General features: G+C 39.2%; 1 protein-coding gene across 1 annotated transcript in view; it reads left to right on the top strand.

The window, feature by feature from the left end:
* Positions 1 to 14,040, top strand: part of MEIKIN (meiotic kinetochore factor) — a 176,209-nt gene that overhangs the window by 17,694 nt on the left and 144,475 nt on the right. The window contains exon 5 of the mRNA XM_088838829.1: positions 7,771 to 7,908. Coding sequence (XP_088694955.1) covers positions 7,771 to 7,908 — 138 coding nt within the window. The remainder of the gene's footprint in view (positions 1 to 7,770; positions 7,909 to 14,040) is intronic.

Genomic DNA, 14,040 nt, shown 5'->3' with positions numbered 1-14,040 from the left:
CCTTGGGTGATTATTTCCTTCCCCATTTTAGGAAAGTTTTCAACTTATTATCTTCCTCAAGTATTTTCTCATGGTCTTTCTTTTGTCTTCTTCTTCTGGGACTCCTATGATTCAAATGTTGGGGCGTTTAACATTGTCCCAGAGATTGTTAACATTGTCTCAGAGAGTCTTTGAGATTGTCTTCATTTCTTTTAATTCATTTTTGTTTTTTTCTCTCTGTTTCATTTATTTCTGCCATTCTATCTTCTACCTCACTTAGCCTATATTCTGCCTCCGTTATTCTACTGTTGGTTCCCCCCAGAGTGTTTTTTATCTAATTTATTGCATTATTCATTGTATATTGACTCTCTTTTATTTCTTCTAGGTCCTTGTTAAACCTTTTTTGCATCTTCTCAATCCTTTTCTCCAGGCTATTTATCTGTAACTCCATTTCATTTTCAAGATTTTGGATCATTTTCACTATCATTATTTGGAATTCTTTATCAGGTAGATTCCCAATCTCTTCCTCTTTTGTTTGGTTTGGTGGGCATTTATCCTGTTCCTTTATCTACTGGGTATTTCTCTGCCTTTTAATCTTGTTTATATTGCTGTGTTTGGGGTGGCCTTTCTGTTTTTTGGCAGTTTGTGGAGTTCTCTTTATTGTGGAGTTTCCTCGCTGCGGGTGGGGTTGGACGGGTGACTTGTCAAGGTTTCCTGGTTAGGGAAGCTTCTGTTGGTGTCCTGGTGGGTGGCGTTGGATTTCTTCTCTCTGGAGTGCAATGAAGTGTCCAGTAATGAGTTACGAGATATCACTGGGTTTGGTGTGACTTTGGGCAGCCTGTATATTGAAGTTCAGGGTTATGTTCCTGTGTTGTTGGAGAATTTACGAGGTATGTTTTGCTCTGGAACTTGTTGGTCCTTGGGTGGTGTTTGGTTTCAGTGCAGGAATGTTGGCATTTGATGAGCTTCTATCGATTAATGTTCCCACCAGTCTGCTCTCTGGTGTTCTCAGGATTCGGACCTAAGGCTCCTTTCTGCCTCTGGTTTTCAGTCTTATTCTTACAGTAGCCTCAAGACTTCTCCATCTATACAGCACCAATGATAAAACATCTAGGTTAAAGATGAAACGTTTCTCCACAGTGAGGGACATCCAGAGAGGTTCACAGAGTTACATGGAGAAGAGAAGAGGGAGGAGGGAGATAGAGGTGACCAGGAGGAGAAGAGGGGGAATCAAAAGGGGAGAGCAAGCTAGCCAGTAATCACTTCCCTATGTGCTCTCCACAGTTTAGACACCTCAGAGATGTTCATGGAGTTACACAGGGAAGAGAAGAGGGAGGAGGAAGACAGAGGTGTCCAGGAGTATAAAGGGGGGAATCAAAAGGAGAAAGACAGATCTAGCCAGTAATCAGTTCCCTAAGTGTTCTCCACAGTCCGGAACACACAAAGAGATTGAAAGAGTTGGGCAGAGAAAAGAAGGGGGAGGGAGGAGATAGAGGCGACCTGGTGGAGAAAAATGAGAGTCCAAAGGGGGAGAGAGCAGTCAAGCCAGTGATCTTGCTCCCAAGTAAAAATGGGCACTGAAGATTGGGTTCTTAAAGGTACAAAATTGATAACAAATACCAAAAAGCAAAGGTTAAAAATCTTCAGTAGAGGTAGGATTCTCAAAAATACAGTATTAAAGAAAAAAACAAAGTCACAAAAATTTTAAAATATATATATATATGCAGTTTGCTTTAAAAAATAGGGTCTTTTTTTTGCAAAGTATAAAAATGAAGATTAAAGGAGTAATAGAGGACTTAAAAATAAAAATATTTTAATTAAAAAATGATAATAGTAAAAATATATCTAGGATTTTCTCTGGTGTTGTTGTGGACAGTGTGGCGTCAGTTCATTTTCAGATAGGTCCTTAATCTGGCTTATATTTCTCAAGATCTATAAGCCCAATAAACTGTGGAAAATTCTGAAAGAGATGGGAATACCAGACCACCTGACCTGCCTCTTGAGAAACCTGTATGCAGGTCAGGAAGCAACAGTTAGAACTGGCCATGGAACAACAGACTGGTTCCAGATAGGAAAAGAAGTACGTCAAGGTTGTATATTGTCACCCTGCTTATTAAACTTATATGCAGAATACATCAAGAGAAACACTGGGCTGGAAGAAGCACAAGCTGGAATCAGGATTGCCGGGAGAAATATCAATAACCTCAGATATGCAGATGACACCACCCTTATGGCAGAAAGTGAAGAGGAACTCAAAAGCCTCTTGATGAAAGTGAAAGAGGAGAGTGAAAAGGTTGGCTTGAAGCTCAACATTCAGAAAACAAAGATCATGGCATCTGGTCCCATCACTTCATGGCAAATAGATGGGGAAACAGTGGAAACAGTGTCAGACTTTATTTTTTTGGGCTCCAAAATCACTGCAGATGCTGATTGCAGCCATGAAATTAAAAGACACTTACTCCTTGGAAGGAAAGTTATGACCAACCTAGATAGCATATTAAAAAGCAGAGACAGTACTTTGCCAACCAAGGTCCGTCTAGTCAAGGCTGTGGTTTTTCCCATGGTCATGAATGGATGTGAGAGTTGGACTGTGAAGAAAGCTGATCACCAAAGAATTGATGCTTTTGAACTGTGGTGCTGGAGAAGACTCTTGAGAGTCCCTTGGACTACAAGGAGATCCAACCAGCCCATTCTAAAGGAGATCAATCCTGGGTGTTCATTGGAAGAATTGATGCTAAAGCTGAAACTGCGTTACTTTGGCCACCTCATGCGAAGAGTTGACTCACTGGAAAAGACTCTGATGCTGGGAGGGATTGAGGGCAGGAGGAGACGGGGACGACAGAGAATGAGATGGCTGGATGGCCTCACCGACTCGATGGACATGAGTTTGAGTGAACTCTGGGAGTTGGTGATGGACAGGGAGGCCTGGCATGCTGTGATTCATGGGGTGGCAAAGAGTCGGACACGACTGAGCGACTGAACTGAACTGATGGAGTCGGTGCTAACTACAGGGTTTTAATCTATTGCACCTGTCACTTCCAAGGCAATTCCCTCTGTTTTAGCTTCTTCTGTTTGCTGGTCTCTTCAGTGTCTAATTTCCACCCTGACACAAGGGGTGGTGGTGGACACTTTTTTATGTTCACTAGTTCAGTCGTGCTGTGGGGAGGGAGGAACACTGGGAACAAATCACACTGGCATGTGCTCGCAGTGTCTCGGTCACACTGGGTTTGTCCCTGCTCACGGTGTGTGTGCTTGCCCTGACTGCACTGCTTAGGCTCTAGGTTGCTCTGTCGGGAACTGTCTTGAGGCCGGCCTGGGGTGTATGCACTTTCCAGGTCTAAGCCACTCATGTTCAGGTACTCGGGTACTCCACAAAGGCGCAGACTCGGTTGGGCCTGCGTTTTGTGCCGTTCCCAGGTCCGAGCAGTTCAGGTGACCAGGTGCTTGGTGAGTGCGGTCACTTCGACTTATCACCTTCCCTGTCCCTGCCGCTTGGTTTTCTGGGTGTACAACCAGTGCACCTTCTCAGGTGTGTCATGTATGTCTTCTGGGGAGCTGATCTCTGGCTGCAAGCCTCCTGGCAGATGTCGACCATCCAGAGTCCCAAGAAGAATTGGTTAGCAATGAAGCCTGCTTGCAGTTTGGTAGATGATGCCTCTCTGGGGCCATGATTGCCCTCTTCTGGCTCTGGCTGCCCTTGCCTTCCTGTCTCTGGTGGGGGATGGGTCAGTCCACAGCAGGCTAGCTCTGCTCAGTCCTTTGTTCTGTGAGCGGGCCTGGCGGTGTCTTAGGTTAGGGCTTTTCACGGGATAGCTATCCCACAGTCTGGTTTGCTATCTCAAGTTAGTTCCCTCAGATTGCCCTTGGGGCATTCAGACCCGGTCCTTACTCTAAGCAATGTAGCCCGCGCCTCCCTGCCTAGCCCCTGCTTGCTAGTGTCAGATGTGGGCGTCTGCGATGCTTCTCCACTGGGAGTTACCGTTGGGCGTGTAATCTGTGGGTTTTAATTATTTATTTTTCCTCCTGGTTATGTTGCCCTCTGAGGTTCCAAGGCTTGCCACAGACTCGCCAGTGAGTGTTTCCTGGTGTTTGGAAACTTCTATCTTTTTTAAGACTCCCTTCCTGGGACAGATCTCCTTTCCCTACCTCTTTTGTCTCTCTTTTTATGTTTTATATTTTTTCCTACCTCCTTTCAAAGACAATGGGCTGCTTTTCTGGGTGCCTGCTATCCTCTGCCAACATTCAGAAGTTGTTTTATGGAATTTACTCAGCGTTCACATGTTCTTTTGATGAATTTGTGGGGGGAAAGTGGTCTCCCCATCCTATTCCTCCGCCATCTTCATGAGTGTACATATTGAAAGAGCCCACCAACTGCCCATCACAATGAATGAAAACGACCCATACCAAGACACGATGTCATGTAATTTTAAAATCTTCAGGATAAAGAGAGAAATCCTTCAGTTTTTCAGAGGAAAAAAATTACCTATTGCAAATAAGCAGTGAAGAATGTGAATAACATTGAACATATCAGAAGCAACTCTAGAGGCTAAAACATGGTAGAAAAGTGCACTTTTTCTGAAGAGAACTGACTTTGCAGAGACAGGATAAATCCTCACCCAAAATTTGTTTTAAATTTCAAGATTAATGATGCCACTCACATACCAAGAGGGTGTGGAAAGGTTTATTACTGATATAATGAGGCCTCCTAGAGAGGAGACTGTCTTCCTGAAAAGGACTGAAAATGGCTTGAGAGAGCAGGGAAAGGAGACTGGATTGGGGTGTTTAGGTGGTTAGAGTGGGGCTGGGATGAGGCTTTGCCAGAAGATGGAGCACCAGGGCTTATCAGCTTGTACCAATATGGGACAGAAGGGGAACTTGGAACAGTGTGGTTTAAATCTGTCAAACACTAAAGACTGCATCAGTCTTTTTAATATACTGACCTAGAATTCTGTATTCAGCTAAACAATCACTCAGATAGGAAGATAGTATAAAGAAATTTTCAAGCAGGTCTTCTATGCACCTTTTCTCAGGAAATGAAGAAGATATTCCAACAAAACCAGAAATCAATAAGAATTTCTTAGGATCATGGTAAAGGGAAATCCCAGGAGGACACCTGTGCAGCATGTCTAGCAGACAATCAATCCCAATTTGAGCAAGTGTATTGAGATCTCCAGTAGCAGTATTTTAAAAAGAAGAAAAAAAAGGATGGAAAGAAAAAGGAGGAGAAAGAGGAAGGGAAGAACAAAGGAAGGAAAAAAAGAACTGATAACCTGGCATTTTTTAAAAAAAATTATTGAGAGGAAATTTATACTTTTGCAAAAAGTTGAGATGTAATAGGTACTTAGAAAACTAATTGAGAATTAGGTAATCAATAACTCAAAGGAAAAATAAGAACTTGTAGCAAAAATGTGACATAAATAATAGAGTTCATAGTACATGGTTCATCTGTAAATATATTTAGGCCATTATAATAACAGAATCATTGAATACATTTATAAATATAAACATATAAAAAACAATAGAGTTAATAGGGTTGAAAACAGTTGTCTCATTATGATAGGGAGTTATGAGACAAGAGGTTGCAATTTTTTAAAAATTCCTTTAAGAGCTGGTAGTTTTTGATAATGGAGAAGGCAATGGCACCCCATGCCAGTACTCTTGCCTGGAAAATCCCATGGATGGAGGAGCCTGGTGGGCTACAGTCCATGAGGTCGCTACGAGTCAGACATGACTGAGTGACTTCACTTTCCCTTTTCACTTTCATGCATTGGAGAAGGAAATGGCAACCCACTCCAGTGTTCTTGCCTGGAGAATCCCAGGGACAGGGGAGCCTGATGAGCTGCCATCTATGGGGTCATACAGAGTCGGACATGACTGAAGCGACTTAGCAGCAGCAGCAGCAGTTTTTGATAAAAGCTTGTAGAACTGGCTTTTTAAAATGTATAATATAATTTGATATAAATGCAATTTTAAAATGCGTTTACATTTCTTACTTGCGACACCAGGAGCAGCCTTCTATTATTATAGTCAGGAACATTTGTCTATTCTTTTCTCTGCCAAGTTACCCAGGGGTGAGTACAGGGCTTTCCTAGTTTCTGAGCCCAGTTTGAGTTCTGGAGTTTGGTGGATGAATTTTCTCTCCTGAGAGTGGTATTCCTAAAATTTTGAGAGGTAGAAGGCATGAGAGATGCGGCAACCGAGAATGAGAAGGATGAAGATGGTGAGAAAAATAGCAAGGACAGGGAAGGACACTCTGGGACAGCTGAAGTATGGGAAGAGAAACATACTCAGAGAAATAGCCTGATTTTGACATCTGAAGAAGTGAAGAAGGATGGTAGCTTGAGTCAGTCAATTTAAGTGGTGCACTGGTGGCTGGAGGAGGTGGCCACATTGGAAACAGTTGTCAACATTAAAGAGGGGGTTGGAGTGAAAGAAAAAGATGTGGTAAGGTCAAAGTGGGAAGGATAAAGAGTTAGTAGTCTCAGGTAGGTAATGAATGAGCAGAGATAGATATAAGTCAACTCCAGGGCAGAAGATAATGGGTTTTAAGAGTGATGCTCTCCTTTCATCCCTTATCCCACACTCCATCAGTTTCTGTTAGTGTTGACCTCTGTTTTATCATGTTAGGAATGTTTCATAAATGCTGACTGTCTATATTTTCTCTTTTCTTACTAAACCTCTGGTTCTTCAAGTAAATACTAAGTTCTATCCCTGTCATTTATTGGAAAGCTTTTCATTCTAGTCTACTGTCACAGGATGACTTTAAGACTTCTGAATTAGAGATTTTCTGTTCATGTATTTCCCCTAATTTCCTATTGAGATGTTTGTTTTCTTATTATTGAATTTTCTGTGTTCTTTATATTTTGTATTCCAGTCCATTTACAAATGTTTTCTCTTACTCCGTGGCTTGTCTCTTTGAAATAGAAGGTTTAAACTTTGATGAAGCCCAATTTATCACTGCTTTTGTTTTATGAATTATGTTTTATGTTTTAATTGTTATATTAAAGAAATTGTTACCTAACTCAGTGTCATGAGGATTTTATCCTCTGTTTTTTGTAGAAGTTTTGTAGTTTTAGGATTTGCATTTAGAATCATGATGCATTTATAATTAATTTTTTATATGATGGAAGATATGAGTACAAGTTATTTTATTTTGTTTTGCTTTTGCATGTGGATATACAGTTGTTCCAAAATAATTTGAAAGAATATCACTTCTCCATTGAATTGCCTTTGTATCTTGGTCAAAAATAAGTTACTGTTATGCATGTAAGTCTATTTCTGGACTCTGTTCAGTTCCTTTGATCTATGCTCCCTTGAATCTATATTTGTGCTCATTGTTTTTTAAATGGAATAAATAGAATCACCCTGTCTTCTTCTCAGCTAGTCAGCTTACAGTTAATGGGTTACTTGTATATAAAACTTGCACTTGAAAAATTCGGTATACATTTTATTTATTTATATTTATTATTAAGGTCTACTTGATAAAATTTGTATTTTTGAATCAAGAATTATAACTGAACCAAAGTAGGGAAGGAATAAATTTATAAACGTTTGAAAAACAATGGAAGGGGTTTACATTGCATTTTCTTCATCAAAAATAGACTTATTTTCTAAGATTGAAATTCAAGTACAATTTAAGATTGTATACAATCGCATGCCTTTTCAGTTTTATGTGTAATTTTACATTACTAGTATACAACTGCGTGTATATTTCTACAAGTTTAAGTTCTTAGGATTTCGAATTTGTTTACTGTTGAAACATGTTACTCTTTTTGCTTGTTTATTCTATAGGACTAAGTTTGCAGCATGATATTTCTGGCTCTCTTCTAAGTTATTCATTTACAGACTCTTCTACGGAATACAACAGTTCTGAAGAGAATTTAAGTAGCTTCCCATCACCTGAGCTCTTCAGAGAATCAGATTATTTAGGTGAGAAAATTTCAACCTTAAGTTGCTTCTCCATAGCAACTGATCCTTTGTCTACATATTCTGCAATGAATAATGTTCCTTTTGAGAAAGTATATTTATCTTCCTCACCAAAACCTCTCTGCCCAGTATCCATTGTGTTCCATACTCAGTCACATAGGACTATAGATCAAAACCCCCCAGATCAGGAAAAAATGAAGAGATTAACATTTACATGTAATACATATCCAGTTATTAATATTGAGCAGCTTTATACATAACATACGTATATCTGTTCTCTTGAACTATGGGTTATCTTTTATTTCCTATACTTCTCTTACTTTTCAGTAATTTAAAGGTTGACTGGACCATCTCCCTGCTTGAATTTTTTCTACAAATTATCAGTTATTTATGCTTACCATATGTATAATTAACAGCTTTTGGTTAATGATGCAGATTGAACCTGTGCCATCCTCCACAACTTTGTGCAATGGCAGAAAATGACTTTTTTTAAAAGACATAAACACATAAGAGTAAAGAGAATGAGAAAGAATAAAGCATAAAGTTTGGAAAGCTAGAGAGCAAATGGTCTGATAAAGTGGACTTGAAAAAGCTGAATCCTGAATCAACAATGGGAATACCCCTGAAACAAGCTAGTTTGTACAATACTATAGTATCCCAGGAAAGCTTTCAATGTGGCTTGTAAAGTACTTATGAAAAGCTGTGTCCAGAATACAAAAATTATGGTTACTTCTCTTTCTCCTTGCCTAGAAATTTATTCTTTGGGGTGTTTTGAAGCAGAGTGACCCTGAACTAAGCACTGTTAATAGCAGAGATACCATGGTATTTTGAAATGTTGTCATTTACCTTGTCATAGCCTCATGGTGGGTGAAGTTTACTTTCTCACTCTTTGGCTTTGGGGTTCGCTGTATGACTTTGGGCAACTTGGATATCAGTGAGTGGAACATAAGCAAACTTCTGATATGTGCATACATAATTGGTTTTGTCCCCCTATCCTTTTGCTATCATGAGGAAAATACAAATCTTCTTCCACTTATGATGGAAAAATCTCTTAAGTTGAATCATTGTGAGTCAGGGACCATACGCATATCCTAATTAGCTTCTACCTCTATTATTGAGCTCCAGAATAAGAGATACAGAGCAGGATAGCCCTGGGCAGACTGCAGACTTCAGAGAGCTGCCCCAGTTGATCACCCAACCTATAGCCTGAAGCAGAGCTGCTTGAGCCAAATAGTAGACAGGTGTAAGAAAGAAATGCTTTCATTTTATGCCACTGAGATTTCAGTGTTATTTATTATATAGAAAAAGCTAACTGCTTCAGATACTGTAGTGAATGCAGAAAGGGGTAGTTAAATGCCCATGTACATTCCAAATTGTGGGACTGCTCACCCAATGCTTAGTCTCATCCTAACCCAATAGTCCATTTCTCTATTCAGCTTCTAGGATGCTAGCACTCAGAATTGAAACTTCCAGGCAGGAAAATGGAAGATTTTTTCCTGAGAAATCTGAGCAACCCTAAAGAAAGTATCAAAAGATACTGACCTCAGTAGTGCTTCAGTGAAACTGACAGGAACCCTACAGTGAAGTTGCCTATGTGGCCAGCCCCAGCTAAGTCATAGAGATCCCACTTAGCCATTTAAGGCCCCCTCTCAAATATGAGCAGAAGACAAGGACTACCAGACTTCTGATGAATTCTCTAACATAAAGCATAGAGGTCAAAACACCAAAATATGGTAGTAAGTCAGTAAGGTGTTGGAATAGTAAACCCTAGACTTGCCTTTCCCCATGGACACACCAATTCAACAACAATACATGGACTAATTTGTGTCCATGTATTTCCCTTTGTGAGAAATCGCAAAACTAGTTGAGTGACTCCTACACCCCAGGCAAGCTTGAAACCAGTCACATCAAAGCAAGTAGAAAAATTCAAGACACCTTTTCATCATAATTCACATCCGCCATAAAGCACCATACAATTGGCAGGAAACCTTCAGCTCCCAGATTTTCCCTAGGGAGGAAGGGAAAGGACTGAACCATGTGCCAAAAGCTCTCAATTATTTGGGGATAACCAAAGAATGGACTACTGACTTGTCTGCCTCAGAGTGCTGGTGGGACCTGACATACTCTAGAAGTCTGATGAGTGCTGAAACAAAGATACCAGTTTATCCTAGCATGAGCACATTCACTAGATCTCGGCTTCTCTTTGGGGAGGGAAAGATTTGGACTGTGTTCAACATTCCAACATTTCTGGGGCTGCCCAAGGGACTAGCTTTTGTCTCATCTGTCTTAGAGCAGTGATAGGACTTGTTATATTCTAGATGCCTTGTGGCCACTGAAAACAAAGACTCTGGTTTGAACTAGCAAGAAGATTTGAGAATATCCTGGTTGGAAAGATTGGTGAAGGTCTTCTCCTGTATGAGGCCTATCTGTTTATAGACTGGGAAAGCTGGCTGTTTTATCTAATATGCAGACACCAACACAAATGATTAAAGAGAAATAAGAAACAGGGAAACATGGTCCAAAATTGAGAATAAAGCTCCAGAAAGTGACTCTGATTAAATGGAAATATACAAACTACCTGACAGAGAATTTTAAATGATTGTCATAAAGATGTGCAACAAATGTTCATAAAGAACTCAGGAGAACAATGTATGGAAAAAGTGAGAATTTTAAGAAAGAGATTTTTTAAAAAGAACCAAAAAGAAATCTTAGAGCTGAGAAAAACAATAAATACACTAAGAAAAAAAAACAAAAAACAGTAAAAGATCAATCAGAAGAAAGAATCAGCAAATTCAAAAATAAGTCATTTGAAATTATCCAGTCACAGGAGCTAAAAGGAAAAAGAATATAAAAGAATGAAGAAAGTTTGAGACTTACAGAACACAAGAAAACAGATCAGTATATGCATTGTGAGAGTCCTAAAGGGAAAAGGGAAGTGGGGAGGGAGGGAGGGACGAGGAAAGGGCCAGAAGGTTTCTTCACAGAAGTGGTTGCTGAAAACTTTCTAAATCTGGAGAAGGAAGTGTACGTCTAGACCTAGGAACCCCAACAAACCTCAAATAAGATGAACCAAAGAAATTCACATGGGGGCACATAGTCAAACTGCCAAAAGTCAAAGAAAAAGCACTTTGAAAGCAGCAATTTAAAAAGCAACTTGATGTATACAGTGAGACCTCTTTAGACTATTTATGGATTTCTCAACAGAAACCTTGCAGGCTAGAAGAGAGTGGAAGTAAATAGACTAAGAGCTGAAAGAAACTTCCAACCAATAATACCGAAACCTGCAAAACTGTCTTTAAGTAATGAAGAGAAGATAAGTCCAAAGAAACAAAAGCTGAAGGAGTTAATCATCACTGCTGCTGCAAAGTCGCTTCAGTCGTGTCCGACTCTGTGCGACCCCATAGATGGCAGCCCACTAGGCTCCCCCGTCCCTGGGATTCTCCAGGCAGGAACACTGGAGTGGGTTGCCATTTCCTTCTCCAATGCATGAAAGTGAAAAGTGAAAGCACTAGCCCTCCCTTATAAGAATTGCTAGAGGAAGTTCTTCAAGTTAGAACAAAGGACTCTAAACAATTATATAAAAGCATATGAGAGTATAAAATGCATTGGTAAGTATATAGACAAATGCACTGATACTATAACAGTGACATATAAATCACTCAATTCTAGTATAAAAGTTAAAAGACAAACAAATATAATTATAAAAATGTTAATGGATATACCATATGAAAGGTGGTAAATTATAACATCAGTACTGCAAAATGTGTTTAAGGGGTGAAGTAAAAGCGTAGAGTTTTTGTTAAACTGTTATCAGTTTAAAATAGACTGTTAAAACTATGTATTATGTAAGCCCCATGGTAACCACACCCAAAAAGTACCTATAGAAGATACATAAAAGAAAAATAGAAAGTAGTCAAAGCATATCAATATAAAAGAATCAATGAAAGACAGAGGAGCATAGCAAGAGAGGGAAGAGGGGCAAAATAACTATAAAACAGAAAACAGTTAACAAAATTGTAATAGTAAATCCTCCTCTATCAATAATTCTCCTCTATCAAAAATATAAATGGATTAAACCCAATCAAAAGACAAAGAGTGGCTGAATGGGTTGAATAAATAATCCAACTGTATGCTCTCTATAAAAGACTCACTTAAGATTTAAGGGCACACATAGACTGAAAGTAAATGGGTGGGGAAAGGCACTCCATGTAAGTTGTGACCAAAAGAGAGCACAAGGGGCTATACTTATATCAGATAAAGAACATACTGTCAGAAATTTTATAAGAGACAAGGAAGAATGTTGCATAATTATAGTAGGATAAATTCATCAAAAACACTCAACAGTTATAAATAAATATCCGCCTAACATCACAGCACCTAACATATAAGGTAAACACTGGCAGAACTGAGGGTAGAAATAGGCATACAGTCATAGTTCAGTTCAATTCAGTTGCTCAGTTGTGTCCGACTCTCCGTGACCCCATGAATCACAGCACGCCAGGCCTCCCTGTCCGTCACCAACTCCGGGAGTTCACTGAGACTCGTGTCCACAGAGTCGGTGATGCCATCCAGCCATCTCATTCCCTGTCGTCCATCTCATTCTCTGTCGTCCCCATCTCCTCCCGCCCCCAACCTTTCCCAGCATCAGAGTCTTTTCCAGTGAGTCAACTCGTCGCATGAGGTGGCCAAAGTATTGCAGTTTCAGTAGGAGACTTCAATACTCCCACTTTTAATAATGGATAGAACATCTGAACAGAAAATGAACACAACTGATTTCAAATTATATTGCAAAGCTATAGTAAACATAACATTATAGTACTGGAATAAAGACAGAGATACAGACCAGTAAGACAGAATAGAGGGCCCAGAACTAAATCCATAAAGATATTTGATCTTTAACAAGAGTGCCAAGGATACACAATGTGGGAGAAATAGTCTCTTCAACAAATGATGTTGACGAAACTGGATAGCCATATACAAAAGAATGAAATTGGACCCTTACCTTATACAAAAAAGTCAGCTCAAAATATAGTAAGGACTTACATGTGAGACCAGAAACTGTAAAAGTCCTAGGAGATACATAGGGGTAAAGCCTCATGACAATTGGTCTTGGCAGTTATTTCTTGGATGTGACACCGAAACACAGGCAAAAGAAACAAAATGAGACAAGTTGGCCTAAATAAAACTGAAAAGCTTCTGCGTAGCACAAGAAACAATCAACAAAGTGAACAACCTATAAAAAGGGAGAATATTTAGAAACCACATATCTGATAAGGGATTAATATCCAAAATACATCAGAAACTCCCACAATTCAATAGGAAAAATCCAAATAACTTGATTTTTAAAAATGACAAAGAACTTGAATAAACATATTCCCCCCAAAGAAGACAGTCACATGGCCAACAGGTAAATGAAAAGATCACTAACCATCAGGGAAATGCAAATAAGATCACAGTGAGATATCACCTCACAACTATTAGGATGATTATTATTTTTTTTTAAAAAAAGGTAAGTGTTGGCAATGATGTGGAGAAATTGGATTTCCTTTTGTACACTGTTGATAGGAATGTAAAATAGTGAAGCTGCAATGAAACAATATGGCAGTTACTAAAAAAATTTAAAATAGAAGTAACATATGTGATCCAGCAATCCCACTTCTGGGTATTTATTCAAAATAATTACTGTCAGGATCTAGAAGAGATATTTGAACTCCCATGTGCATTGCAGACTTTTCACAATCACCCAATGACCATTGATGGATGAATAGATAAAGAAAATATGGTATAAGCATACAATGGAATTTTATTCAGCCTTTAAAAAGGATATCCTGCTATATGCAACACTATAAAAGAACTTTGAGGACATTATGGCAAGTGAAATAAGCCAGTCACAGGAAGAGTACTGTATGATTCCACTTGTATGAGATATCTAAAGTAGTTAGATTTATAGCAGTTGAGAGTAAAATGTTGGTTGCCAGGGCCCAAGGAGAAGGAGATGTGGGGAGTTGCTAATCAATAGGTAGTTTTAGTTATGCAAGATGAATAATAGGTTCTAGAGATGTGTTGCACAACATTGTGCCTATAGTTAACAATATTCTATTGTACTCTCAAATTTGAGGGTAGGTCTCATGTTAA

The sequence above is a fragment of the Moschus berezovskii genome, chromosome 8, assembly GCF_049115385.1.
Source record: "Moschus berezovskii isolate FMDL1 chromosome 8, NW_MosBer_1.0, whole genome shotgun sequence".
Taxonomy (NCBI): Eukaryota; Metazoa; Chordata; class Mammalia; order Artiodactyla; family Moschidae; genus Moschus; species Moschus berezovskii.
This window is presented reverse-complemented; position numbering and strand designations above follow the sequence as displayed.